We start from the raw sequence: 27644 nt of genomic DNA, 5'->3' as shown, positions 1-27644 counted from the left end.
ACTGTTGACTGACACCGAGGTACAATCGACTCAATAACAAGTTGTAAAATATCAAAATGTTTAATTTTTTCAGTCAGCACACTAAACCAATATACCCAAATGCATTGCAATTCCCTACTATTACCACCTTATAAGTCCATGCAGGTAAACTCAAGCATATTTTACTGTACACAGTCGCAGCAACCTTCATGCGCTGACACGGCACATAGCGTTGTAGATGTAGATCTTATCTCTCTTATTGTGCTGCTCTCCTATGTACATTATAATTTTAGTTTACATGACCGTCCTATTTTACTTTATTCAAGGTTGTATAAAAATATTTTTTAGCGCGTCGATAAATCCAGTGACGTCATTCAGCATTGAGATTGCGGATATCTGAAATTGCGAAGAGAAATGTCGCTTTTAGAGAAATATTGTTTTTCTCGAGAATTCGTCGTGTTATTTTCATTATAACTACGAACTGCGGTTTTGATCCCAAAATAATTTTGATATGTTAGGTTTTCATGGCATACAAAACTTTCCCACAATTTTTTTATCAAAGTCCTCTAGCCTAACGAATCTGTCTCTCTCATCTGAGCGTTTTCTTGTTTCATCCTTGGACGTTAAGCGTCGGAGCCCAGGGATTTCTTTTTTATTTTTTCTTCTCCAAATGGAGTTTTCACTACAAAACACGAATAATTTATGATCAGGACAGTTTAATAAAACGGTGACATTAACACTAGAAATGCATTGTTATCTGCGACCGGTTCGTGAGTTGCCCAGCCGGCCACCTGCCGCATGCCTTATCTTATATCGGGAAGGTAAAATGGCAGCACCACTAAATCACTAGATTACTTTGTGGAATTCGCAGTATATATTCTGACTCTTTTATGTGCAAGACTATTCGAGGTATTTTATTTGAAATAGAGGCAATTAAATAGAGACACTGTTCTTAATTGGTTTAATGCCTAGTTTACTGGTAATAATTCAACTGACGCTTTTATTCAATCTTGTCTTGTTCGTCTTCCTCACCTATAGTTGCAATTTATTTAAATACTAAATAATATGACATAAAATATAATTAATTCGAGAAAAACCCAGATGAGTATCAATATTTCAGTCAGATCGCGTAAACGCATTCAATCTTGGATCAGTTGGCACGCCGCGACGCTATAAGCGGAACATCCGGCTTGTGAGAATATTTATCACAATTATTCGCCAGCTACTCGATTTGCGCAATAATTACTGGTAATATCTCATTAAATATATAGTGCCTACCGTTAATGTCCTCTGTGATGTGTCCGTCAACGGAGAACCGACTCAAGTCAAGACGACACGACGGTTGTCGGTTGGTACTCCAATTTTCACACAATGGTCCCATTTCAATTACCAGTGTAGCTTACCAACTCCAGACATGCTTTATGCAAAAGGCCTTTTGCAAACGATTTGTCTTTAAATTTCAATGAAACGTACGAACGACGAAACGAGACTACTTACATATCTATAATAAATTGACCATTTTTGATGAAGCTCGGAATAGATAGCTAACTATAGATGACCTGAGGTCATAAATAGGCTATTTGTTTCCAATTTCCTCCAAAAACCCGAAATTGGCTGAAAGCTTGTATGCCAAACGCACCCGATACATTTCGTCGCGGGCGATGCAGCGGGACACAGCTAATAATTTATATTTAAGTGGCGTATTGATAATTAACAGTGTGATAGGTTACGATAGTCATCATTAATCTATCACAGCAAACCAAGTGCACATCACGGTAACGGAGCCGGAACTCCGTAGTGGTTTGCGGCTGCAAATAGACATTTTATTCATACTTAATTATGCCATTTTCTTATGTGGTATTTCCATTTATTTTACAATTCTAAATACATTTATGATAATAATCTCGATTATCTATCATGTAATCAGTCTTTTCCTTCTTAATGTCCAGGCAAAGGACCAGGAGGTTCCTTTGACTGGACTCTTGAATATGGGTCTTTAATATACCTATGCACCCGCATTAAAGAAGAGTAAATCTTTCTTTCTTTCTTTTTTTTCGTGTGTGTTATTGCGTGTTTGTTATATCGTGTGCGTACCGAAACTCTTTCTCAAAGCTCGTCAATTAAAAAATTTGTGATTGTATAATATTTTTTGTACCACGCAATGAATTTTGTTTGTCTTAAATTGATTAGGAGGAGAACTTAGTAATAATTTAGCTGAGCTTGAAAATTGACGCGTTCTAAGAGACGTCATGCAGCCAGTAGAAAATGTAATCAGGTTTAATTAGGTGTTGCGTTCCTTATCGGTCACGGAATCGCGACGCGAATTGTCAAGTCTACACGAAACTAGATTTCTGGACACTCCTTAAATAGTTGTACCCACCACAAGTTTCAGGACTAGTTTTTGTCGCCCGCTGGACCTGTTGCGACGCCTTGACATCGTTGCAATGACAAAATAGAGTATGATACCTATTGAAAAGTTGGTGCTATCGATGTATTTGTCCTTTATTTGTCATATTCTTGTGTGTTCGCGGTTTATTTAATAAATTTTATTACAAAAAATGTAAACTATAACAAAAATGTAACCTGGCCTGGCTTGCACTCCGTGCATTATATATGTATGCATGAACCTTCGGGAATAAATTGTCTAAATAACAGTGAAAACTCCATCAATATCTGAGGCGTGGTTTATTAGTAAGCTTAGAACAGACAGATGCGGAGATAAATTTTCGATTAATATGTGGCGATTAGCGACGAAACAAAGATAATATTTGCGAATCGAAAAATTTAATGACATTGACGAGTATGAAAAGTGGAATTATGGAAAATGGCGAGCGGGGTACACTAACTTTCAAATAGAAATCTGATTTTCAAAGTGGTTTAATGAAAACGAAAAATCATATCAGCATTTATTTATACGATACACACGAACAACGTATCAGTAAATATTGTTAGACCCTTCATGGAGCTAGCAATTAATGCCAGGAGTCTACACGTTAGTAATATAAGTACTTGAACTTCTCAAATACATTTGCTAATTGGTACTTATTGGTTGATTGATCTATGAAAACATAATGTTGCTTAGTGCTTAATTATATGTCTTAGTTTAAGAGGATTTTAACAATCCGCCATACATACTAACATAACAAATATGTAGTAGAATTCATAGTAGAATTAATAGAAAGCGGCGGTGTAATGGTTAAGACGCCCGCTTGTGGATCGAAAGGTCCCAGGTTCGAATCCTACTCGTGCCATATGAGTTTGTATACCAATCTGACTCATGTATAGTAGTTTTTATCGACTACCACTTGCTTCCGGTGAAGGAAAACATCGTGAGGAAACCTGCACACTGGTTTATTCTTATTAACTTGTGTGTGAAATGGAGAAAGCAATGGCAAACCACTCCATTAATAATGCCAAGAAAGTTGTTGTATGTGTTTCATTCCACGTAATGACCACGACACTCAGCCATGAGGAATACGACTATGAAGAAGTAGAATTTATATGAAATTGTTATTTATTTATTTCTTTCTTAAGGTGCTCAAAATGTCATATAACCTTTGCTGTCTTTGACAATAACTGTTTTGTTAAGAATGTGTTTAAGAAAAGAGGCAACAAATGTTTTATATCTTTTCGTAACACGCTGTGTTGGGAGCACCTTTTATGAGTATAATAGAGGTAATATTGCTAACAATGGTGTCAGAGAATATTTATTCAAGTCGTCTAAAGGCATCTAACATGACATTTTCGAATACTGCCATCTAGACACATACACAGAAATGATTTTACCCCTCCACCAGTGTGCAGATTTCCAGGAATCGCAGAGGAAATGAGATTGACATACAGTTTTTTAAAACTAGGTACAATATGATTATCAAGAAACGCCGTGCGTATAGCACCTTAACACCTTAACTCCGGCTCTGTATCAATAACTAATAACGTAGACTGCACTACGGTCGTGACAAGGTTGCAGATATTTAACTGACAGGTAATTAACTAACAATTAAACGCAGTTTTGACACGTGACCGCGTGTATTGAAATCGAATGTTGTGATGCCTGACTGTATGTATAGGCTTTGTTCTTTGAATTGTTCAGTATAGCTGTATATAACTAGGCTTTCTTTATTAGTAATTGTATTGACATCCCATGCTTGAACGCTTCGTCGCAGAATGGCCCTTTCGCATATAGGCCCTTGGTCACGAGTGTTCTGTTCGCAAAATATCTGTTATAATTTCAGCATCAAATAGTTGATGAGCAAAGAGTTATAGTAAAACTACTATAACATTGTTTTCTTTTTCAATGTTTCGCTCGTAGAAAAAATTATAAGCGCCATATACTTTAATGACTGTACAGCTATAACCATTTATTTAATGCTAGCGTTATTGAGCATAAAATTGGCACTTATGCCAGCAAAAATGACAGCAAATGGGCGATTTAATCTAAACGGCAATATAAAGCAATTTGTACTGAAAGTTAAAAGTAAAAATCCGTCATTTGTAGTTGGAAGTAAATCTCAAATGTTCTCAAATATTGTATATTATCTGCATTGCCAAAAGTCTGCTCTTGAAAAAATCTCTGAGGAATTAAGTACTGTGTTAAATTTTTCTCTTCTTCAGTCATATTCTTCGGGGCTGAGGGTCGTGGACATTACATGGAATAAAATACAATAAATTCTTGGCACCATTAGTTTGCCATTGCCTTCTCCGTTTCAAACACCAAGTTAATAACTAACCAGTGTGCAGGTTTCCTCACGATGTTTTTCTTCACCGGAAAATTTCATAATACATTTTCTGCTGTGTTAACATTAGTAGGTATGTGCCTTACTTTAATATGGCGGACAATACTAACCATATATTAACAAAACACTTTTTATTGTTACTTCCTATCTCAATTAAATCCGCCTGACATTATAGACAGACAAATAAGTGTAAATCATAACAATGGGGTCAATGACCCGGAGACGGAACCGCGACTTTGAACTTGGCAGGACCACAACCGGATAAGCATTTCTCGGGCAAGAAATGAGAACGGCAAAAAAAGCGCACTCGTAATGTTCAGGTAGCCATATATGTCGTGTGATAAAAGTAATGATCTTCTAGACTTGCAATGTAGTTGAAATGCATGCAATTTACAGCAAAATTGTCTTATTTTTCTTTTAAAGTTTGGCCGGATATTTGTTGCTCAATTACATATGAAAATTCTGTTGGACGGATTTCGATGAAAATTGTAATGTAACCAGAAATAGCAAATGAGGAATAGCAATAGGTTTTTATCACAAAATACCTACGGGAATAGAGCCAAGATGGGCCGCAGCAGATTTTATAATTTAAAAGATTTGTGAATTCAGTGAGGACTTTATTAATGTTGTTGTTAAATATTTGTTACACATATTTAGAATTATTTTGCTAAGTGAAGGTAAAACACAGGTTAGCTATTGGTACATTCATTTGTCTCATTAATATTATTGTGGCACGACGGTTTTATTCGACACACTTTTAACTTTTAACAGTTCACTGACAAATCCTTGAAAGGGCCATAATCGTTTGGGCCACGTGGTAAAAGTAAAAGCGATACTTTATTGTTTCGGAATATTATTTTGGTGATCTGATTTATGATCGAATGCCGATAAGTTGAACCTAATTATAACTAAATTGTCTTCGAATTCATGACCTCGGTTTAAAATGTACAGTCTGTACACGATTTCATGTATTTTTCCGGATATAATAGAAATGAATAGCAACATAAATCTATAACTAATTGTAATAATAAGTAGTAATGACGTTGACGTTGATTATTACCAGAGCAATAATAAAACTGGTTAGTTATAAAATGTATTAAAACGGTCAGATGATCTTATCAGAAATAAGGGACTTAATCTTAATATAGATCTAGGCACTGTTAATGATCTGTTCCCATTAAATGATGATGGAATCATGTTTATTGATGGTCTGTGAGGTGACAAATAAATGGCCCGTAAAAGGGACCACGTGCACCTAAATATAATGTTGTTGATGATTCAGTGATGATTATTCTAGAATGATTTACATCAATGTTATATATATATTTTTATTTTTCAAAGAAAATAAATGCAGCAGAAATATATGAGAACAGAAGCGGAAGATTAACGCAGACCTTGTTAAAGATTAACGCACTAAACATATATAAATGTGACGAGAAGAGGTATCTTATGGAGGGTAATCGCTTACGACACACACCTGTAATAAAAATGAGCAAGTGAAACGTCTTAGCGACTTCCTTCCATAACCTACCTTTTCTCGTGAACCGTCGCAAATAAGTTTCAAACAAAAACAGAAATAAAGATACCTTAAGTTGTGAATTCCCACATACGTGACGAATATGCTAATATATATGCGCGCGAATGAATTTAAATCAATGTCAACCCGGAATCTTGGTACATCTCATCAATATATTATCGTAAGACGTACTAGTTCGCAGAAACCATAATAATTATGTACAAAGAATGGTACATTAGACACGGACATTCGACTTCTGGAGTAAGCAACCTCTGTGGGAACCGAATAAATCTGCCATTGACAAGGCCACTTATTGTTGTTTATATAATTTTTCTCAGTTGATAATGCACATTTGCATATACATGGGGCATGATAATTATAAGTTAAAAGATGTCTAGAAAAAAATAACAATTCCGGAACAGCATTAATAAGGTTTTTATCTGTTGATAAAAGCCTTATTAATGCTGTTCCGCATGCAAAAAAATCCGATAAATGGTGATATAGGAATCATAAATACCAAGACATTCGTCTGTATGACACACCCTCAATGTTTTTTGCCGGTTCAATCATCAAAAGCTTTTCCACTTCCAAGAATTAAATCGTAGTACGTTCATTCATATCGCTTGTGTCTGATCCTAATATATTTTTGTCATCATAAGCATTTCGACATCCCAGTGGCGGTATCTCATGACAATTTGTATTTGTCATTGATTCAGTCATCGTTCAGTAATGACGTGACGAGATTTTGAACTTGGCTCATAGATGACATCATTGTGGTCACAATCATTACTGCTCGAGGTCTGAAGTTATCAAACTGTTCACTTTGAAACTGTTACGTTGTCATTTTTTGTTTTGTTTTTTTTTTTTTGTTTGGATGTCGTCACACTTCTACAAATAATACGCTGTTCATGACTAAATTCAATTTGTATCGGTGTATGTGCGTAGCTTTGTATTTATATTATATTATTTATTATTTATATTTATTTATTACCTCAGGAAATCTTTGAAATTAGACATTCATGTTATGTGTAATCCCAATGAAAATTAACTAAGACATTTTGTTACGAACCCGACAACATCTCATCTTTTAAGTTGGATTATCTGGAAATACTTTGAATAACAGTAGCAGAATACTCAATAGTCACCATGAATCTTACCCTTGACCTCTCAAGTCAGCAGTCATAATCTGACAATGATACATGGTCCTCTTCCTCCCATGAACTGAGATTAACACTTTATTTGGCCACGTCACGCCCACGCCTCACACTACACCTATCTTGATGAGGTCGTGCCGACGCTCAACACGTGCGCCGGCGCAGCGCCCACACTTGCCTTATGAAGTGTGCTGACTCAGTATCTTAATCCTACTGCTATTAGCGTCTCGATTCTAGGTAGCCAGCTATTAATAATTGTGAGATATTGATGTTGTCGCTGTAGTCGTCTTTAAGTGTACGTAACGGGTCTGGACAGCAGAGCACATAGTAAACCAGATAAGCCTATTTATTACTCCTAAAGACGAATTAATAGTGATGTTTGAATAACGAAATGCTTCTGTACATTTAGTTAAACAAAAACTATTTTAGAAATTAGTTGTGAACGATGTTTTAAGATATCTATTATTTGTTGAGGTTATATTAAGAAGTAATTTGTAGATTTAATAATCATTCGAAAATATTCTAACTAATAAATTAAAAAAGCTACAATATGGCCATCTGAAAGAAAAATGGCTTTGAATCTTTATCTAAATATTCAACTGCTCTTGGTCAGTTCGCATCTTAAAGTGGCGGCAGCCTTATTGACAGGCCTTCACACACCAGTCAATCGAGGCTTATTAGCTTTTGTGTTCTGGAAAATAGTTAAATCTATTGTATTCTTGATGCATACTCGCTTTATTAAGAGACTATTTAAATTCTGTTTATTGATTTTGTAAAGACTCTTTATATCAAAAACTATTAAAGTCTTCCATTAGTTTCGGTCTTTAAGAAACTTAAAAATTGTATGATATTATTAGCTACTTCTGAAGCCCCGTTACATTGTAAAGTTTTACGATCAAGACAAGGCTTTGCAGATTGTTCGTAATTAACTTCTAATGGTTTTCTCTACATGGTTACACTGTGGAGGAGTATGATGTCATATTGTACGTTGGGTATATCATAAACAATACATTTCTAAGCGATACACGTCGGACAGGAATCGTGTGGGTATTTCCTTGAAGTGTTTGAATTCGTCACAACTGTGGCGTCGACCGAAACCTCGTGATGTATGTCGTCATTGTTTGACCACACTGGCTGACTGACTGGTCACGTCATGAATCTATAATTTTGCCTGACGAAATTGTGATTTGATGAGATATGCTCTTACTTAAAATCCGACTCAACCTCCTGGATCTCGATGTCGGACCTCAGAATTTTGAGTTAGGAAAACAATTCAATATCAAACCTGTGCAAACAAACAAACAAATTAAGAAATTCTTTGAATTATTAAATTGTGTTGCTTTTTTTTGTTGCTAATGAAATTAATATTTTTGTATTCGTCAGTAGTAATATTTCCCAGAGTCAATGTTCCCACTTTTACAGAGATGTAAAAGTTGGAACATTGTTTTGTCTCAACAGTTTTTAACACAGTTTTATCCCAGAAATGGCTAATGGATTAGAATAAAAATGAAAATTCACCTGTGCAAAGACTTTATTAGCATAAATTTGGGCTTAACAAACTTAGCCACAAGAAGTCCACTGCTGGATAGGGACCTCTTCATAACATGATATGTGTCATACATATTCAAGATGATATTGGATGCTTTGATACATAACATGTCTCCAGACAAAATCAAGTTTTGTTTATTAAAATTTATTCCACGCGTGTTACAAGTACTAATCGCGAGTTTTATTTTCGGTAATGCCAACTGTTGTCCGTCATTCGTCACGATTCGTCATGTCGTCTCATGGAGACTATAACAGAATTCGGCTAACGGATGTTTGTCATAGCTAAACAGGGTGATATTTTAATACCATTATAATTTTTGCATTACTTTTGGTTCATAAAACCGATTAACTTTCCAAAGAAAAAAAGACTTAAAATATTATTGATTAAATTTCGTATATCGGAAATTATGTTCGTCTGATTTAGGTAAGGTTTTTTGACATGTCGAAATTCACTTAGTCAAAGAAAACCAACGAGTTTGAAAAGTTAACATATCCCACGTAAACCAGATACTCTTTTTCAATATTGGATATTTTCTTTGCGAGTTTGCAATGACTTTAGTTTCAAAAGTCGTCCTGTAGATGTATAGATTATACGTGCTAATTGCCGTATTTGCGAATTTGTTCCGCGGTGTCGATGCGGATCCTCTATTGTGGTTGTGGATTGTGTATTAGTCATATGTGGGGAATCTCGTAAACTAAGCACGTACTGGCCGTTTTGAACATATACCCATTTAAAAGCAAGATTGACAATAGTGCATGGTCTTGTGTTTACGAAATAAATTAATGTAATAACAGTTACCCTATATTATTATCATTAGGCATTTGGGTTATAAGAGTTCGTTCGCTGAATAAAATGTCATGCAAATCTGTGAAACTTCGAATAATATTGCGCTAAATTTTGATCTATGATATACTTTGCCGAGCTAAGGTCTATTTACAGGGCGTTGGCTTCAAGTGAATGCAATTTTTGCTGGTCCTGCGCCCTTGGCGCACGAAAGCCTTTGATAAGAATACTATGCTATAGAGATACTCATATTATCTCAAATTTCAACTGAGCATCATCGTTCTTTGTACAGGTATAACTATAAACGTCTACTAAGCTAGATTTTGTGTTATCTCCTAGAGTTGGGGTATTAAGGATGGTGGCCTAAAAATTGTCATGTAGACCCAGAATAACTTCGAGATAATATTTTGTCAATTCGATGTTTTGTAAAAGCATAGTTTAGTGTTGGATTAATTTGTACTCTTTGTATATATGTAAAGAACCCGAGGCGTTGCCTCCAGGTGAATGCTATTTTTCGCGTCGGACCTACGCCCTTGAAGCGCATGCGCACGAAAGCACCGCTCGCCTTGCGCCTTGTTCAAAACCAGTCATTATGTCTACCAGAAGTTAATTACCCAGGGAATTGTGAATAGTTAGATAACTGATAGACGTGGAGTTGACATTAATGACATATACTTGATATTTTATGATTTGATTTATTGTCAATGTGCTGAGTTTATTGGGGATTTTTTAAATTTTGCGATGCTCGATATGTAACATAAATTCTATCGATTGTGATGATTTTTTTATGCTGTTTCGTAAGTACTTTGTTTTGTTTAGTTTTTATGTCTCTCTCTCTCTCTCTCTCTCTCATCTGAGCGTATTCCCGGTTATTTTCTCAGCCGTTGAGCGTTGGGTTCTCGGGTTGGGTCGACATCTCTAATTGTCAGACTATTGGCATGCATATCATCCTTAACGACATCAAGTTTGTTTTGATATAAGCTTGTATGTGTAATCCGGATATAAATTCTAATACTGCTTATAATAATATAATTACAATCCTATATTAATAGGCAGAGAAGGGCCGTACTATACTGCTATTATTATTTACTATACCTATTACGGTATAGTATCGCTCGGCGCAGTTTGGCAATGCACTCGTTCTTATCTCGCTGATCACTAGGAACTACATGTTTAGTTGATACACTTAACAGTGGTAGAGCGCGTGCAACTTCAAATTTTTAATATAGCTTTTAATTGTTTAATGTAATATTACCATAAACGCACCTTGCACCACTGGCAAAACTAGAAGCAAGAAGTGATGCCAGGCAAAAAAATATGAGCGTGATCTTATAAAGAGATAAGTCCTCTGATAGTTGAACCGTTTTCTTTTTAATGTTGACACATATAGAAATGAATTGATAACTTATATTAAAGGACAGAGGCTTACTTTTTACTCAGTATAGTCACTTGAACAATCCTCATTAATTCATTTGAACTTTGCGTTTATAGATGTCTCTTTAACTAAAAGTGCGCCTTATATTTATGATAGTTACACGTAGATTGCGACCCTATTTTGCATTTGCCCTACATTTCTCGGAGAAACTGCTACAAACCAAACGCAACTGTGAAAGTTTTCATTTATATATCATGATGGCCTTCGCAGATGTTTAATGCATTTTAAAGGTCTATTCATACACATCAGAGCCGTTTTAGGAATGCGACAGGATTGATTCGGCACTGGCACAGACGTATGTTATCGAGTTCATATACAATGTATGTTAAATTCATTATTTTAACTTACGGTTAGTGTCACAGTTAATTTCTTGTATGCATTTAACGGCTGAGGAAGGAACCGAAAAAATGCTCAGATATGACAGTTTCGATCCTGCTAAGTATTTCATGACATTTCATTTCATATAATAAATTTGCATGATTTAAGAATTTTCTCATACATCAATTCGCAGTTTTCTTTGCGTGTCTCATTTGATTTCACAATGTGAAAATCATGAATTTCCCGAAAGCAGTAATCTGAATCGTGCTCGCCATTGCCAAGTCAATTTAATGGCAGTCGCCAGGTGCTGTTAGTAATGGTTCTGACTACTGACCAAGGACTGGTGACTAACGACTTAGTTTAATTATATATTAAGCGTAATATTGAGACTTAGTTTAATTATATATTAAGCGTAATATTGAGAATTGGTAATAAAACCCGAATTAGAGACGATTATTTCGAGGTTTAATTGTTTCTCTATCTCTCTGTTTGTGCTGGTTATTAAATACGTATCTAAATGTATTGAAGTTTGTTTTGGAATTAGGACTAACCATCAGCAGGGGTAAATATTACTATGTAGGACATTTATCACCGCCATCCATGTCAATCAGTACTGGTCTTCCTTACAGATCGGTAAATAAATAAGACTATGATTTACCGTTTGACCCGATATGGAGCGCTGGGTTTGAAAGACCTTCATAAAGATTAGCAAAGATTTTTGTATCAAAACTCGCGCACTCAATAAATAGTTTGATGTTACATATAATGCCCACATTGGTTACTATTCGTAAACAGGATTCTAGACTGTTCTGCACCCTTGTTATCCTATTGCGATCAAATTGCCGGTTAACGAGATAATTTGACGTTAACGCTACATGTTGTCATGCCTGTGTGTCATCTGTCATCAATATCCTCCTCAAGCAGAGATACGATTAGTTCTACGATGATATAGCTGTCCTTTCATATAGGTAATATCGTAGTTTTACATTTTATATTGTTATAGTGACAGATTTACACGCTAGCTGTGTTATAAAATCATGAACAATTGACTCAAGAATTATTATAATTAATCGTAATAAACTTCTGAGAATAAAATTATTCACAGTCACACCTAAAAAAAAATGTTTATCTGTTATCGGCTAAACTTTCAGATTTTATTTTTATAAAATTGTGATGTTTTCAAAGAGAATATCGCCAATAGCCTGACAAATATGAAGGAGGAAGGGAAGATATGAAAGCGGACCCTGGGATTCGACATTGAATAAAGAACCGAGAAAACGCTCAGATGTGAAAGAGTGCGCTACAAATAACGCTTGTGTATCACATAATTAGTCGAGTCGATACAATAAAGGAGATAGAAAAGATAAATCAGAAATATTTACAAAGAAAACAAACAACGCTGCTTACATAACACTCGTGAATATGAGTCACATTGCGCGTGCATCGCAAATTGGGTTAGTGCGATGCGGAACGCCAAGTGCAGCGTTCGTTGCACTCCACTGCACTCTATTGTAATTAGCTTGTTACAATTGTGTGACGTCATGATTATTTACTACGAAGATTCAATTTCGGTCAATTTATGACATCTTATGGGTTATGCTTTTATCGCTGGAATTAGGTGAACGTAACCGTCAGAAATAAATGATCTGTCTGCCGATGCTTAAAACATTATATCCTTCCAGTACTATTTCCAACCAAGAAACTTGTAACTACAGGAAGGCCATTTTAAAATCAAAATGCCAAATGAGACCATTGATATGCAATGCAGACAGACCGATTTAGGATTGGTCAGCCTCTCTATTTTGTTAGTAGCAGGTGGTCCCGTACTCTGCTTTCACAACACGTCCATTTCGACGCTATTAATCTTGATGATTTGTTAACAATACTTACAATTTCATTTTTGTTGCGGCTACCTGTTATTATTAATTATGCTGGTATTCAAAACAAACTGTTACAATTTATAATGTTATTACAAGATGTTTTACAATTCATTTTTCTTTGTTATGAATTTACTATGATAAACTATTTGTCGGGACCACTTAGTGATGAAGAAAAAACTGGTAGATGTCATAATATGTTGTAGAGCTAATGTTCCATTTCAATCTATTGATACCTATTATGCAGCTCTTATAATCGAATATTTTTGGTCTTGTACTGCTGAAAACGCACGATACATGTTTTCGTTCCTAGTATTTGAATTGTATTAATATACAAGAATGTATATGTATGTTCCTATCTCTTTCGCGCTTTAGCGCAGCTATCGAAGTGTTGCCATTAATTGTCACATGCTTTACGCATATTTCAGTATTAACGTACTCCACTTGATCTGATTATATCTATACTAGTTTTAGTATCGGAGGGTCACCATCTGGTTTCTTTCTAATTGACATATGCATAGCTCAATCAGATTGAACGAGAACGTGATGGACCTGGTACACACGTCACACAAAAGATAAGGCTGTCTCGTGTTTCGCAGGGCAATCTGTGTGATCAATCTGACGGTTGTGTGTGACGGCCACTGGACTTGTTTTACTACGATCGATTGGTTCTTATTAATATGTAAATTACTTTTACTTTATTAACTTATTCGGTCGGCGCGGGGATACCTTTCATATTTCTCTATCATTCATTATATCTTTCTTTTCTAAAACTTTTATATCATATACTTCTTCTTAGTCGTTTACTCTTGGTGGTCGCTCTTGCAACTACCTCTAATAATGAATTTTCCTAACGTAATTATTTCATGTATAATTCCTTCGTTATTATCTTTTTAGGTCTTCCTTCAATATTCATTATTTACACGACACACTATTTTTTACGTATTCGCACGTCTCTTTGCTACGTGCCCAAACCATGGCCTATTAATAAATTAAAATAGTTTCTGTTTAAAGAAATCAATACAGTCGTTATGTCAGCTGTCAATAATGATACGTAACCGTATCGACGCGCTGTTACGCAACTTGATGTAACTACACAGACAAGTTTTAAACTAGCACCATAATTAATATCTATTATTTTGGCCCACCTGTCTTTAATCATGGCTTCCTATGTCTAGGACGTGGCGCTAATGCAAGTCGTGGCACACTTTGGAGAATGTTGATTGCATTTTGTGAATAGTACCTAGACCTAACTAATAATGTAGTGATTTAGCCCTTGAATGATGTCACTGATTCACAACTTCGTTCGTTTGTTTTTTAGATAACTTGTTGAATTGTACTTCTCAAATCACTACATAGTGTAAAACATGACGCCCTCCGCGTTTATCTGTTTCTAGATGGAAGCTTGCTTCTTTTAATCCACGCAACGGATTTCACTGTTATCTAGACAATTTACTCCGAAGTTTATACATACATAAAAGACACCGTGCGAAGCCGGGCCAGGTCGCTAGTAAATAATTCCTTAACCTTTTAAAAGTAATTATTTCTACATGATTGCTTATTACAAAAATCAATGTTAAATTTTATTGATTTGAAACGTATTATAACCACTGGACTACGCGTTATTATTTTATTTCTTCAAGTCATGTGCGTGAGAGAGTAAGAAATATCTATTCTCACATTTCCCTATTAGGTGGTATGATATCAACGCGGAAATTCAAATCAGTCGTTTCTCAATCATCTAACTGATTTATGCGCCAATTCGAAAACGTACATTTAACTGCTTGACAAGTTGCATACGTCGGCAATGGTAGGGAGAATTCGAAGCGATGTTGGTCGAGTGGTTAAGAGATTCTGCGATCGAAATATTTCGAGTTCGATTAAACCTATCTGACTTATAGTGGTTTTCATAGATCTGCACTTGCTTTCGGTGAAGCGACAACGCTACGAGTACGAGTGCCTTGGCAGCTGATAGGAAACAATAGCACTCCCAAGTTGACTCCTAACCGGTGACGTCAGACCATACGGTACAATCTGCCGAATTTTAAGGTTTGCTTTTTGCGATGAGCTCGGGTAACATGCGATGATAGAAAGTGACTAATAAAATACGACTACTGCTCGGCAGTGGTGACGGACACAAGAGAAAATCTAACACCTATCAACACAAGTAAGTAATGTACTTACGTGATAAGATGATGAAGTCGGATTTGGCTACAGACCGTACCTACATACTGTAGTAAGACCAGTGCATTCAAACTTTGCGTGGTAACACTGCTGAGTGACAACGAACTGGTCCGACTGGTCTGCCTGAGAATGGGCAAGTTTTGTTCAGTGGTTACAACACAACTAGGATATGCCTTGTTCCATGATCTATAGTACAATTAGCTTGCTATGTTGCTTTATTTTATCTTTCATCTTAATTGTGTCTTCCGAGATCTCGTAATCTGGGTGCAAATGACTTAAATTTTATAAATTTTGTCTGTATTTTATAATTCAAAGCCGTACAAAGACGAAAATCCCTATAATTAAGTATCTGAGCTTGTTTCATTTTGTTTCTTGGTGTGACGCCTGGAAGTGTCTATTAAAATAAAATGCTTTAAAATATTGAAGATTCGGCGCTGTACCACTTCGTTTTACTTCTATTTTAACTGGTCGCCTGCCGTTTTCAACTCTTTGGGAACATTGTTGACTCTCAGCATCGCAAACCTCATCACCTCATACGGCATTCACTAGAGGGTATTAAATAGTTGTATTCTTGGGCGGGAACCACACGATATCGTGGATTCCTAACATCACAGTTCCATATAGACTAGAGATTATCTGATGCTGTAGCATGATCCTTATCCTTACATATTATAAAACAATGTTCTCTGTCGCGTCTGTCTGTCTGTTCACGATAAACTCAAAAACGACTGGACGGATTTTCATTCGGTTTTCACCAAAAGATAGTGTGATTCCTGAGGAAGGTTTAGGGGTATAATTAATTCGAATATTTGTGAGGAAATGGCGTAGGCCTTTGGGCAATATTCTGGCAAGTTTAGTATTGCTTATCCGTGAGGATTGCACGCAGATATTATATACAAAAATTATAGCAGTTGAATGACCACCTATATACGTATTTTATTTTGACGTTAATGAAGATATTAAAGGCATTATTACCAAATTACTAACCTCATCAGGATAACTATTGCAATAAATGTTTGGTGAAGCCCAAATTTGGGCTTCATTAATAGAAATCAATAAATTGACCGATATTATTTTCCCTTCTATAACAACCGTTCAAAATGTCAAAAGGTTTGATTTTATAGCCCAGGTTCTAATAGTTTTTTTTTTTTTTGTAATTTTAGCTTGTTATGATTGTTTCGAAAAAAAAGGAGAATTTTAAGCATAATCCGTACCACTGCTGGGCAAAGGTCACCAACTCCTTCCAAAAAATAATTGGGTTTGGCATCGGATAGAACAGCTTAGATTTTAAGAGACATTTTCTTCAATATATTATACACAATTCATAAAGTAGTTGAGCCATATTTTGTGAATATTCAGTTGAAATTGACCGGCATTTTGATCTAACATGACAAAGTTTTGTCGGCTAGGTAAGCTGGCGAGGCTCGTATTTCATTTCGAATTTGCGAAATTTGGGTGAATTAGAGCAGCAATTTATGAATATGCGTCCCGCCCGGATTCGACGACAATGTCGTTTCGAAATTTTGTCAACTACACTCCACTATCGGTGTGATGGTGTGTGAATATGCTGAAGACTTGCGATATCATTCAAAACTATTTTTGCTATAGCTATTAATTATACACTAACATGACACATTCACATGAACCACATATATGAAAAATAGAATTAAGTACTACACATAAATTCTAGTCTTTTAATTTTCTTTATCGTCAAAGTTAATCAGTTCCTTCCACTTTTTCATTTCCATTGCCAATTCTTGCACTTCTTGATACAAAACAACGTTCACTTTTTCCCTTAATAGCCTCATATAACTAGATCTTCGTCTTTCTACGCCCTTTCTTCCTTTCACTTTACCTGCAAAGATATCCCTTTAAATGTCGTTATTGTGTCGCAATTACATACATATCTAGTATTTTAATTAGTTCACTTCCTGTACAATCAATTGTTAGTATTCTACCGCGACATGTATTAAGTATCAAGTTCATTGCTTTATATTTCTAAGTTCAGTTTCCTATGTAACATAACTTCCGCTATAGGAAACACAATATACTCTGTGGTGATACGCCATCCGCTGAGGAAGTAATATCTGTAATAATAGATTGCACTGCACAAGTTAGTATTAAATTGAATTGTATAATATATGTAATTTATATAGGAACGTGTGCGCGAGTCTTTTCCGAGTTACTGTTAGGATGATTTTTGTTATTACTTAATATAAAATTTTGACTTTCAAGTACTAAGTCCGATCAGCTAATCTGTCCATTCGTACGCGGGAGCAAATTGACGTTATTTGCTATAGAGGAGCCCTCAATTTCATCAAACAAGTGTGCTGCGAAATGCTGGTGTCAAAATATTAAAAAATCATCCATGAAATACAATCATATACACACTACAATACAGATTACATAATAACAAGCAATGTATTTTCACATCGTAACTTTTTTCTTTCAAAGTATATTGTCATTTTTTTTAGAAAGTTCGCGGTTTTTAATATGGGAATTATTCCATCTGATGACTATTGTCTTAATCTATTTTCCCTGTATATTATTTTGATACTTATTTGAAATGAGGTCAGAAATTCTGTATTCTGTCCTCTTGAACTGTAATTAATTAGATTGGTTTGTCGGCGGAGCGTGGGTGCCCCTAACGGCGCGTGCGCAGCGTGTCGCAAACGCCTTGCGAAATCCCGCTGTATGGTCTGTGGCTCTATGGTAGGACCTTAATGAAATATTCCATTGTCTGGACGGGGACAACAATCTTTATCCAGTAGTACTCGTGTCACGGTCACAATGTCTTGGAAAAATAATGAAAAGGTTCACGTTAGGGCCCGTTCTACACACATTTTATTTTGAATTACATTAATAATAAGAATTTAAACAAAATACAAATTTAGCCAAGTCGACTCGCTAAGAAGAAGATAAAAACTGAAGCGTTTCTTTGATACTAGCTGTTGACCGCGACTCCGCTAGCGGCAGAAATAATTGCGGGTTGAATATAGCCAACCCCAAAATATTTCTGCCAAAGAATTTGAGCCAACGTTTTGGATTATTCAGGTGTGCGATGAAGTATGAAGCAATTTTTCAGATGCAATATGTTTTTACATTAGAAACAATTGTACATCTCATAATGGTTTTATTCTCTTTGTCCCCAGAAAACTTGGCGCCCTCAGAACTGAAGAAACTTAGGAATAAACAGAGGAAAGCGAAGCGCAAAGCGGAACAAGAGAGTGCGCTAGCGGCTCAAGTACAGGTAATTCATGTAATTTCATTTATTTTCATTACATTACATTATGTATGTGACTTAATTAAATTTATAACAATGGACGAGAGCGAACAAACGTGTGTACATCGTGTTGACATTTTTCAAAATGGTGTTTGCAGGTGAAACGCGAGCAGCATCATAAGGCGCGACAACAGCAAGAACAGGGCGACCCTGAAGCGCCACAGCTAGACGAGCTTATCCCAGACAAGCTTGCCAGGGTGAGCATACATTTTACTCTCTCTTACTTCCTCTGCCATATAGAATCGGAGCTCAGGGTCCACTTTCTTATTTTTTGTAGTCCACTTCGCACGACTGTTGAATTACGGTGAGGGTACAGTTTACATTTGTACTTTATTATAAGCGGGGCACACCCTGCTTATCTATTTATATTATAGAAAGACCTATTAGAATGTATATTATTTCGGCTTCTGATCGAAGAGCATTTTTTTTGTTCAAATTATCAATTGACAAAAGAGAAAGAAAGAGAAAAAACATTTAATCACAGCGTTTCCCTTGTTTCGAGATTGTTGATTTAACCAGATTTAATAAAATAGAATAAATTTTAATGCTCGCAAAAGACCTCTACTAGAGTGGAGCACTTACGAATAATTTGATCAGCCCGTAATTTAACCAGGTTAAAAAATACCGGTTTTGAGCTCTGTCCGTGACTTTACTTTTTGTGGGAATTATGGGATATTGGATAGCATGTACATGAAATGAAAACTAAACACTAAATTATACACCTAAACCTTCCTCAGAAATTATACTATCTGTTAATGAAAACCGTACAAAAATCCGTCCGGTAGTTTTTTTTTTCTTTTTTATAATATGTAAGGATTTTGAAATGAGGATTAACATCATTGAATTCGCAACGGCAAATTCAATCGCGACCCTCATTGACTCACGACTCAAATACTTACACGATATGAAATGATGCATAACGTCAAACACCTATTGATACAAGCAACGCCTTACCTTACTTTTTGGACCGCGGAAATTGAAGTGATGTGACCTTTTGTCGACTATTATTCTATAGGTCACTAAAAGTCAATTTTCAGCTATTTAAATTATAATTATTTATTTATATACTGGCAATATCAGACGTTATTGGCATAGATTTTAGATTCTTATTCAAAACTTATCCCCAAATTTTTTTTCTTTATCTGATAAATCGTGACAGATAGACAGAACCAAGTTACTAATAGACATTAGAGGCAAATTTTGGGCTTGGGCATCGTTTGAAAGCATTGCGATTATAACACACGTGCCCACGTATGCAGCCAGCCACAATAAACGCGCATGACGCATTATTCATTTGGTCTGTACCGACCTTGAATCTATAAAATATATTTTTGCTTTAAAAACTTGATGAAATGATTGATGATGAAATTGTTGGTCATAAATACACTTAACATTATTTGTATTTTATCAAGATTCTTTCGGTTTTCAGGTAGAGGATCCATTAGAACAAGCAATCAAGTTCCTATTGCCGCTTCGGACGCTGGCGGCCGACAGGATAGACACACACTTAATGGCCTTTGAAATATACTATAGGAAAGGTAAATATCAATGCTTTGGCAAAAAGTGTTTTCAATGTGACGTGTGATTACCTGTCTAAAAAAGTTCCACGGGCAAGTGGTTATTCTGGAAACCACGAGTTATTGGATCTCAAATAATTGATAAAAACAGATGAACGACAGTCAGCAGGGTGTTCGTAAAATCACAGACATTTGTCTGAGACTGTTCAAAATTTAAAAATACTCTTTGACAAATTCAAGCCAGTAGTTTGAGGTTGGCCTTTCTACCCCCTGCGGATGGCCAGACATTTTTCCCTATAAAATTTTATGCAAAACGACACTGTAGTCGGCGCTCCTAAATTTTTACCGGAAATTAATAACTAATTATTATATATATTAGTTTGATAAATAATATACAAATTTCAGAAAAACCCCTGCTAATGCTGCAAAGTCTGAAGCGGGCGTGGCGTCTCAACAGTTCCCACCATCACCTGCACGATTGCCTGCTGCGGTTCCACGGGTTCCTGGAGTCCGGAGCCGAGCTCAACCCTCACGTGCTCACTGTACTACACAAGGAGTCCCAGCCGGTCAGTATTCATAATTGACATTTCTTTGTTGTCAGTTGACGGACGTCAAAACAATGGGGTGTAGTGTGTGACAATACATGCCAAAGAATTTGATAATTCAGTTACAGTTAATGATTGAACCTACGACCGACAAGTCGTTTCATTGGCAATCTACTTCAACATATTAACTTTACATGCTGACAGACGTCAGATCGGGCCAGAATTCTCATTATAGGGATCTTATGGGCGGGGCACGTCACCCGCAAAACCGACTCGTGGCGTAAACGGGTGCTGCCGTGAAGGTTATGGCAGCATAAGATGAGTTAGGGCGCTAACGGCATTAAGATGTAGTAATTTTCCAGATGTTCCTCGGTCGCAGCGCGGTGCAGATGGCGGAGGAGTACCTCATGGAGACGGGCCAGCAGTCGCAGGAGAGCGCGCTGTGGGGCGCGCGCGCGCTGCGCCGGCTGCGGCCGGAGCGCACGCCGCGCGCGCGCGCGCACGCGCTCGCGCTGCATCGCCCGCGCACCACGCTGCAGGTAAACATCGCAAGGAAACTTGCTCAATAGTTGACTATTACTAGTGTATAAGCGACTATTTGCCACATTTACGTTGGTAGGTAATCGTTATAATCATGTCAGATGCCTTTAGACGACTTATAAAATTTGTCCCCAATTAATACTGGGGACAAATTGCTAATGCAATAAAATACTCGAAAAGAAGAAGAATTACTATCCTGGAGTATAATTGACAATTATTTTCCAAGTCTTCGATTGAAAACCAGGATTGCCCCTCAAATACGTAAAGCTTTCATCCATTAAAGCACCCGACAGAGTCTTATTTGTTTCTAATAATTAAAAACCTATATTAAGCAAAAACCTATATTAATTGAATTTGATGAGATAGAGATACCCTAAAAACTTAAAATATTGCAGGGTTGCGTGGAAGTCCTAGAGAGCTTACGGGCGGGTGACTTCGGTCCGTGCGAGAAAGAGATAGAAGATTACATCGAGGCCTGCCGTCGCAAGTACCCCTACGCGATCGCCTTCAAACCCCCCGCCCCCGAGAACGACAACCACGAGGAGGAACCTTTGAAGGAAAATAACTAAGGTTTTTTAAGACTCCGGGTATGTCCTTAATGTCAGTTTTTAGGCCTAATTTGACACTTGAATAATAAGGCTAATTCGTGACGTCATATAGATACAGTCAACAATATAATTAGGTATCCAGGTCGCTATCTTTATTTATTTATTGATACTGTACCTCTACCATGATTATACAGTGACCGGACTCGCTAGCGTCTGCGTTAAAAATATCTATGAATAAATGTACAGCTCCTCTAGTGTTCCTATATTGTTTACAATAATCTACACTAATATGATAAAGAAGAAGTGTTTGTATGTTTGGAGTAATCTTCAGAACTATTATATTGTTTCACCTAATTATTCCTGAGTGATATAAAGTTTTTTATTTTCCGATATTCCAACGAGAGTGAAGCACGAAACGCAGATAAAACTTGATAGGAAGTGACCATACAGTTACTGCTTTCCTTACGAAAATTTTTACACCGAGAAAAGAAAACAGATTCCAACGAGTGTAGATAAAGGCCCAAGATGTAGTCGAGGGTTTTAAACGCACCTGTTGATAATTGTACTTCTGTAGTTTGGTACTCTTCGTGCACCTGCCTACAAGCATAATAAAATGATTAAAACAAAAATTGAATATAAATATATTTGTGCCACACGGATACCTAATTGTGTTTAGCTATACATTGTCAGTTTCCAGTACTTCATGTAAAACTCTTTTCGTGAAAAAAAAATTGTAAGACTCGTCTGACGTTTTAATCCAAATGTGTTAATTTAAAAAAAATCGTGACATTGTCAATATTTTATTAATTTTTACTACTTTTTTTTTTAAAGTACTTACAAAGTAATACTGGCTGGGTGAGGGATCGCGTGACTAGGACATGCCCGGATTGGTTTACTAAGAACACCGTAAACTACTGGAGGGTTTACTCGCAATAAATAGGACATAATAGCTAAACAAATAAATTTGGAATAAGAAAAACGGGACAAAGAACACCCTACACTTTTTTTTTGTTTTTAAATCTAGATAAATCTGGTTTGATTTGCCAATTTGGTTCGAAATGTTACGAACGAATACTATCATTCAAAATTTTCGAGCAAAATGTATATTGTCAGTACGCTGACTAGTCTTAATAATGAAATTTTCGTTTCGTTTGCAATTTCATATCCACTTCGAAAAATTAACAATGTTTTTATTTCGTTAAAAATAATAATGGCGTACAAGTGCACTGTCTCTCAGGTAAATCTATGTTTGTGTATTTTTTTGTGTTGCCGAGGGTGTACTAATATTATAATAATAATTATAATAGCATTATCTCTCTTTTCGGAGCGAATTACATTCTTGGCTGTGACGCCCCGAATGCGGAGTCCGGTTATTAAAATTAGAGGAGACACCTTAAAGTATATAAGATTTATGACCGGCCGTCCGCTTGACTTTAATCAGATATATTTAGCAATCTGATAAGTTTGCTATCTATGTGAAGCCTTGTATGTATTCTAAAAATCTCAAAAAATAATCAAAATTTATTAAAAAATATTGTACTCCCCGGTAAACGAAACATTAACTGTAAACCAAATTTGTTTAGGTGTTTACATACAATTACATAATCGTGACATGTCTGGTTATTGATACAAATTTGAACTTTATAATTAAAAATTCTTACTCATTACCAATTTGTTTATTACATATACTTGCATGCACAGCGCCCACGTTTCAAGCGTGTGTTTGAATAAAATATTGTTTACCATTCTTATTTAAGTACTTACCTAAACAAATCTGTATAGGTATTTTAATGTCAGATTTAAGTGGAGAGAAATTTTGCCAATAATATTTACGGTTCATAAATTTTGTTTCTTTTTATTTTAACCATTGAATAATGCTTTTTTTTCATAGTATTTTCAGAGTAATGCAATTCACATTCTATTGCTCTATGCTTTTTTATCAGAGAAAGTCAGTTTTCCTTTCGTGTATGTATTATTACTAATACGTGTACTTACTATATTTTATGTATACTTAAAACTTAACGTAAGTATTACTTGAACAAATGTGTATTCATTCAGCGTATAACTCGTCGTTACATTGTTTTACCAACGTTTTACGTGATACGATGTAAAATCAAATAGATTTTTGTCAGAAAAAGATTTAAGAAGAGAAAATAAGCAATTAAAATAAGTTTTAAAAGAACTATATAAGAAGGTGTGGTAAAATTTTTGTTTTTTTAATTTATGCGTCACGAAAGACTGGATTTGGTCGCAATTTTTTTGTTTGTTAAAATATTGTTTTTTTTTAAAGGTCTCTCGAGCAATAGTGTGTATGACTGACTTTAATTATTAAATGTCAAAAATACTGTAAAAAATGCAGTAGATATTTTTATTTAGTAAGTATTTGATAATACATAGAAAATTTAGTTTTCCTCTTGTGTGAATGGTAGCCAATTGTAATAAAATGTATTTAAATTCGAAGTAGGTGGACCAACGTAGCCTGAGCCACGTATACCAAATACTATTGACTAGAATAGACTGAATCGCCTGAGACAACAAATACATAGCAATATCATGTTCCTCGATTTAGTTTTAAGTTAAATATTACCGATCTGAAGTTATTAAAATAATACGCTGAAATGTACACAATTGTATACCTTTATTCAATGCACCTAAAATGAACATTTTGAACAAACCTGCTCGGAATTATACGACAGGAGTGTTTTATTCAATATTTTATTTAACACTTGGCGTTTGTGTTCATCATTACATATTCGGCCTTATTTTAGCGCTCGGCTTTGTCTTGCGTGAAAATCCCGCCTGGTATGTAATAACCAACTTTTGCACGCTTGTGTCATAATGTAATATTTGTTACGTTAAGTTAATGATACATTTGTTACGTTTAATTCCGTAATCTACAAAATTACTAAAGCGGCTAAAATTGACATATTTTAAATTGATATTTATTTGCCTTTTTATTTTGTTTGGTAGTATATTGTCTACATAAATGTAGGTATTAATTTTGTATTGATCAAGGCATACCCTTTCGACCGTTATTTTAATTTTTGATTAAAGTCATTGCGTCCCATTTTTATTTGGATGTAAAAATTAATTAGTTATTGTGATCGTATCAGTAAATATATCGTAGCCGAAGTATCTAGTCTACGCTGTCTTGTAATGACAATTCAACTAATATTTATACATCCTTAAATTCATACTTTAGTGTACATTGTTTCAACATTTAATATAAGCGTTTTGTAATCTCTCTTGAATTTTCTGTAAGGGCTCGGGCACAGTGGTGACGTGGCCACTAACAAGTTCATGTGACTGGATATTTTTTTCTTTACGCGTTTTGTTTTTGAATGTCTCATCCGTGTCAGCACTGTGACCGAGTACAGCTCAACATATGGGCTCACAAGTGTTCATCGTTGTTCGACTTACGTCATATTTTAAAAGTTTGTAACGTTCAGTACGTTTTAATATCGCGTCAACATGTGTGGCACATGTCGTTTCCTCACTTGACACTGCCTACACGAGTACGCTCTGTAAATAATTCTTATATTTAAGTTTGTACTATAACAATAACGTTAGAATTCTGAAGTCTCTGACTTGAAATTCATTGAAATGACTGCATGCCGCTAGTGTAGTTTATGATAGCGTGGACTTATTGTAATCGGGTTTTTTTATGTTCTGTAGATATTCGTGGAGGCCAGACAATAATTGTGAAATAGAATACTCGCTTGTAAAAAAAGTCGGGCGGCGCGTGCGCTGGCCGCAGTATGTCCACAGCCTTGTTTCCACTGAAACTATGCTCAAATTTTATATAAATATAATATCTCTCATATCGGATTCGTTTTTCTTCATGCTTAATTTGGACTAAGAATGTCGAATTTGACAGCACTCATGGAGAAATCAAAAGCACTATGGAATAATAATTGATTTTATTTTGATTTTTAAAAATGAAATAGAAGCAGAGTAAACTGCATAGTTATAACATTGATATGAGAATGGCCAGGTTTCTCCCAGACTATATTTATTTATAATATTTCATTTACGAAATGAACTGTACTACATTTCAGTGGAAATGATATTACCTATGAGTTTAGCTTTGCCGCCACGCCATAGTAGGTACAGTTTGATCGAGTACCACCTTGTTAATTTTATTGTATTCAAGTCGAGTGATCGACATATTGTCCCTGTCATCTTGTAAATAAAGTAATAAATTTTATTTTACAAATTTATTCACATTTCTGTTTTATTTCTATATTCCCGTATCGAATCAATTTGAATGATCAATATCTATTTGAAAACGGAAGTACTCTTTGTACGAATTTGTACCATGTGAGCAAGAGTGGTGTCGTGCTGAAAAGTGGTGTCGCCAAAATAATGGCTGAACATAGAGATGTAAGAACGCCACCGAAAAGAACTTTTAAAACGTTGAATGAATGAAATGAGTCGAAAATTCTAGTCTGTATTTTCTAGGTTTTCATATATTACAATGATTTACCGAATTCCTTCTGGAAGCGTTCAGATGGGGTGGTTCATTGGCACGTGCAACTTGGCACATCTTCGACCCGTGGTTTTTGACATCAGTCAAGGCCCATGCTCCATAAGCACGGGAAGAGCAGAGGGGCCTATCAGGTCAAAAGGGTCCGATATCTATTAGGTATCTTCAAACAAAAAAACAATTTGCAATAGCTACTCTAAAAATCGAATGCCCATCGATTTAAATTATAAATAATGTATGAACAAATCACACAGATTGAGCTAGCCCCAAAGTAAGTTCGAGACTTGTGTTATGGGATACTAACTCAACGATATTATATTTTATAACAAATACATATATAGATAAACATCCAAGACCCGGGCCAATCAGAAAAAGATCATTTTCCATCATGACCCGACCGGGGATCGAACCCGGGACCTCTCGGTTCAGAGGCAAGCACTTTACCACTGCGCCATCGAGGTCGTCTATTATTGAGCATTTGTAAGTAAATGTCTATAAAGAGTAAATGAGGGCGCTATGCCTTAAAAGTGAGTGGTGATCCTCTAGATAATGGCTTTCTCAGGAATCCTTATCCAGGGATTAATCGGAGTTACGTACAGACTTATGGTACAGGCATATACCTATACACAAACGACAGGAGTCTACTAAGTGGGTACCTCTCAGTTATTAGTATAAAAGATGAGTTTTTAGCATGGCTGTAAGTAAGAAATCCTCCATAGGATCCATTCTATAAAGAATTTCTTACATGAATATATAAATCACTTACGAATTAGTTACCACATGTTAGTTACCAATTCTTTACGTAGGTACATAAATAACTCGTTACTAAACTAAAGTACCTATCCACAACATAAGTAGGCTGTTGTTTTCGTAATCTAGCATTTTTTCTGAATGCAATCAGGCTGATCCCCTATCTCATTTGCCGGCTCCCAAGGGCCGCAATTTAATCAATTTACAACATAAATCCGCTATTTTCCCTACCTTTATTACACTCTTAACGACCCAATGAATAATGCGTTTTTAGCATATAAGCCATATTGATTTATTTTATGTAAATAGGTACTTGGGTAGGTACTTCAAGCCCCGATATAGATATATTTTAGCTTTTAAATAAAGTCACGCGAGCGAAGCCTCGGACAAGATAATGAAAAATTTGAAAAATTTTTTCATTGCTAGTTAGGTATGTTATAATTC

At 35.7% G+C, this 27644-nt stretch overlaps 1 protein-coding gene across 1 annotated transcript in view; it reads left to right on the top strand.

Annotated features, from left to right (window-relative positions):
- The window catches only part of Naa15-16 (N(alpha)-acetyltransferase 15/16), an 86041-nt gene extending 59853 nt beyond the window's left edge, over positions 1-26188 (top strand). Inside the window, exons 13-18 of the mRNA XM_053760411.2 lie at positions 18684-18781; positions 18913-19011; positions 20244-20352; positions 20737-20897; positions 21239-21415; positions 21812-26188. Of these exons, the coding sequence (XP_053616386.1) occupies positions 18684-18781; positions 18913-19011; positions 20244-20352; positions 20737-20897; positions 21239-21415; positions 21812-21985 (818 nt within the window). The 3' untranslated portion in view covers positions 21986-26188. The remainder of the gene's footprint in view (positions 1-18683; positions 18782-18912; positions 19012-20243; positions 20353-20736; positions 20898-21238; positions 21416-21811) is intronic.
- The last annotated feature ends 1456 nt before the right edge of the window (positions 26189-27644 follow it).

Source organism: Plodia interpunctella, chromosome 20 (genome assembly GCF_027563975.2).
Source record: "Plodia interpunctella isolate USDA-ARS_2022_Savannah chromosome 20, ilPloInte3.2, whole genome shotgun sequence".
Lineage (NCBI taxonomy): Eukaryota > Metazoa > Arthropoda > Insecta > Lepidoptera > Pyralidae > Plodia > Plodia interpunctella.
The sequence above is the reverse complement of the archived record's forward strand: the minus strand, read 5'-3'. Positions and strand labels throughout refer to the sequence as shown.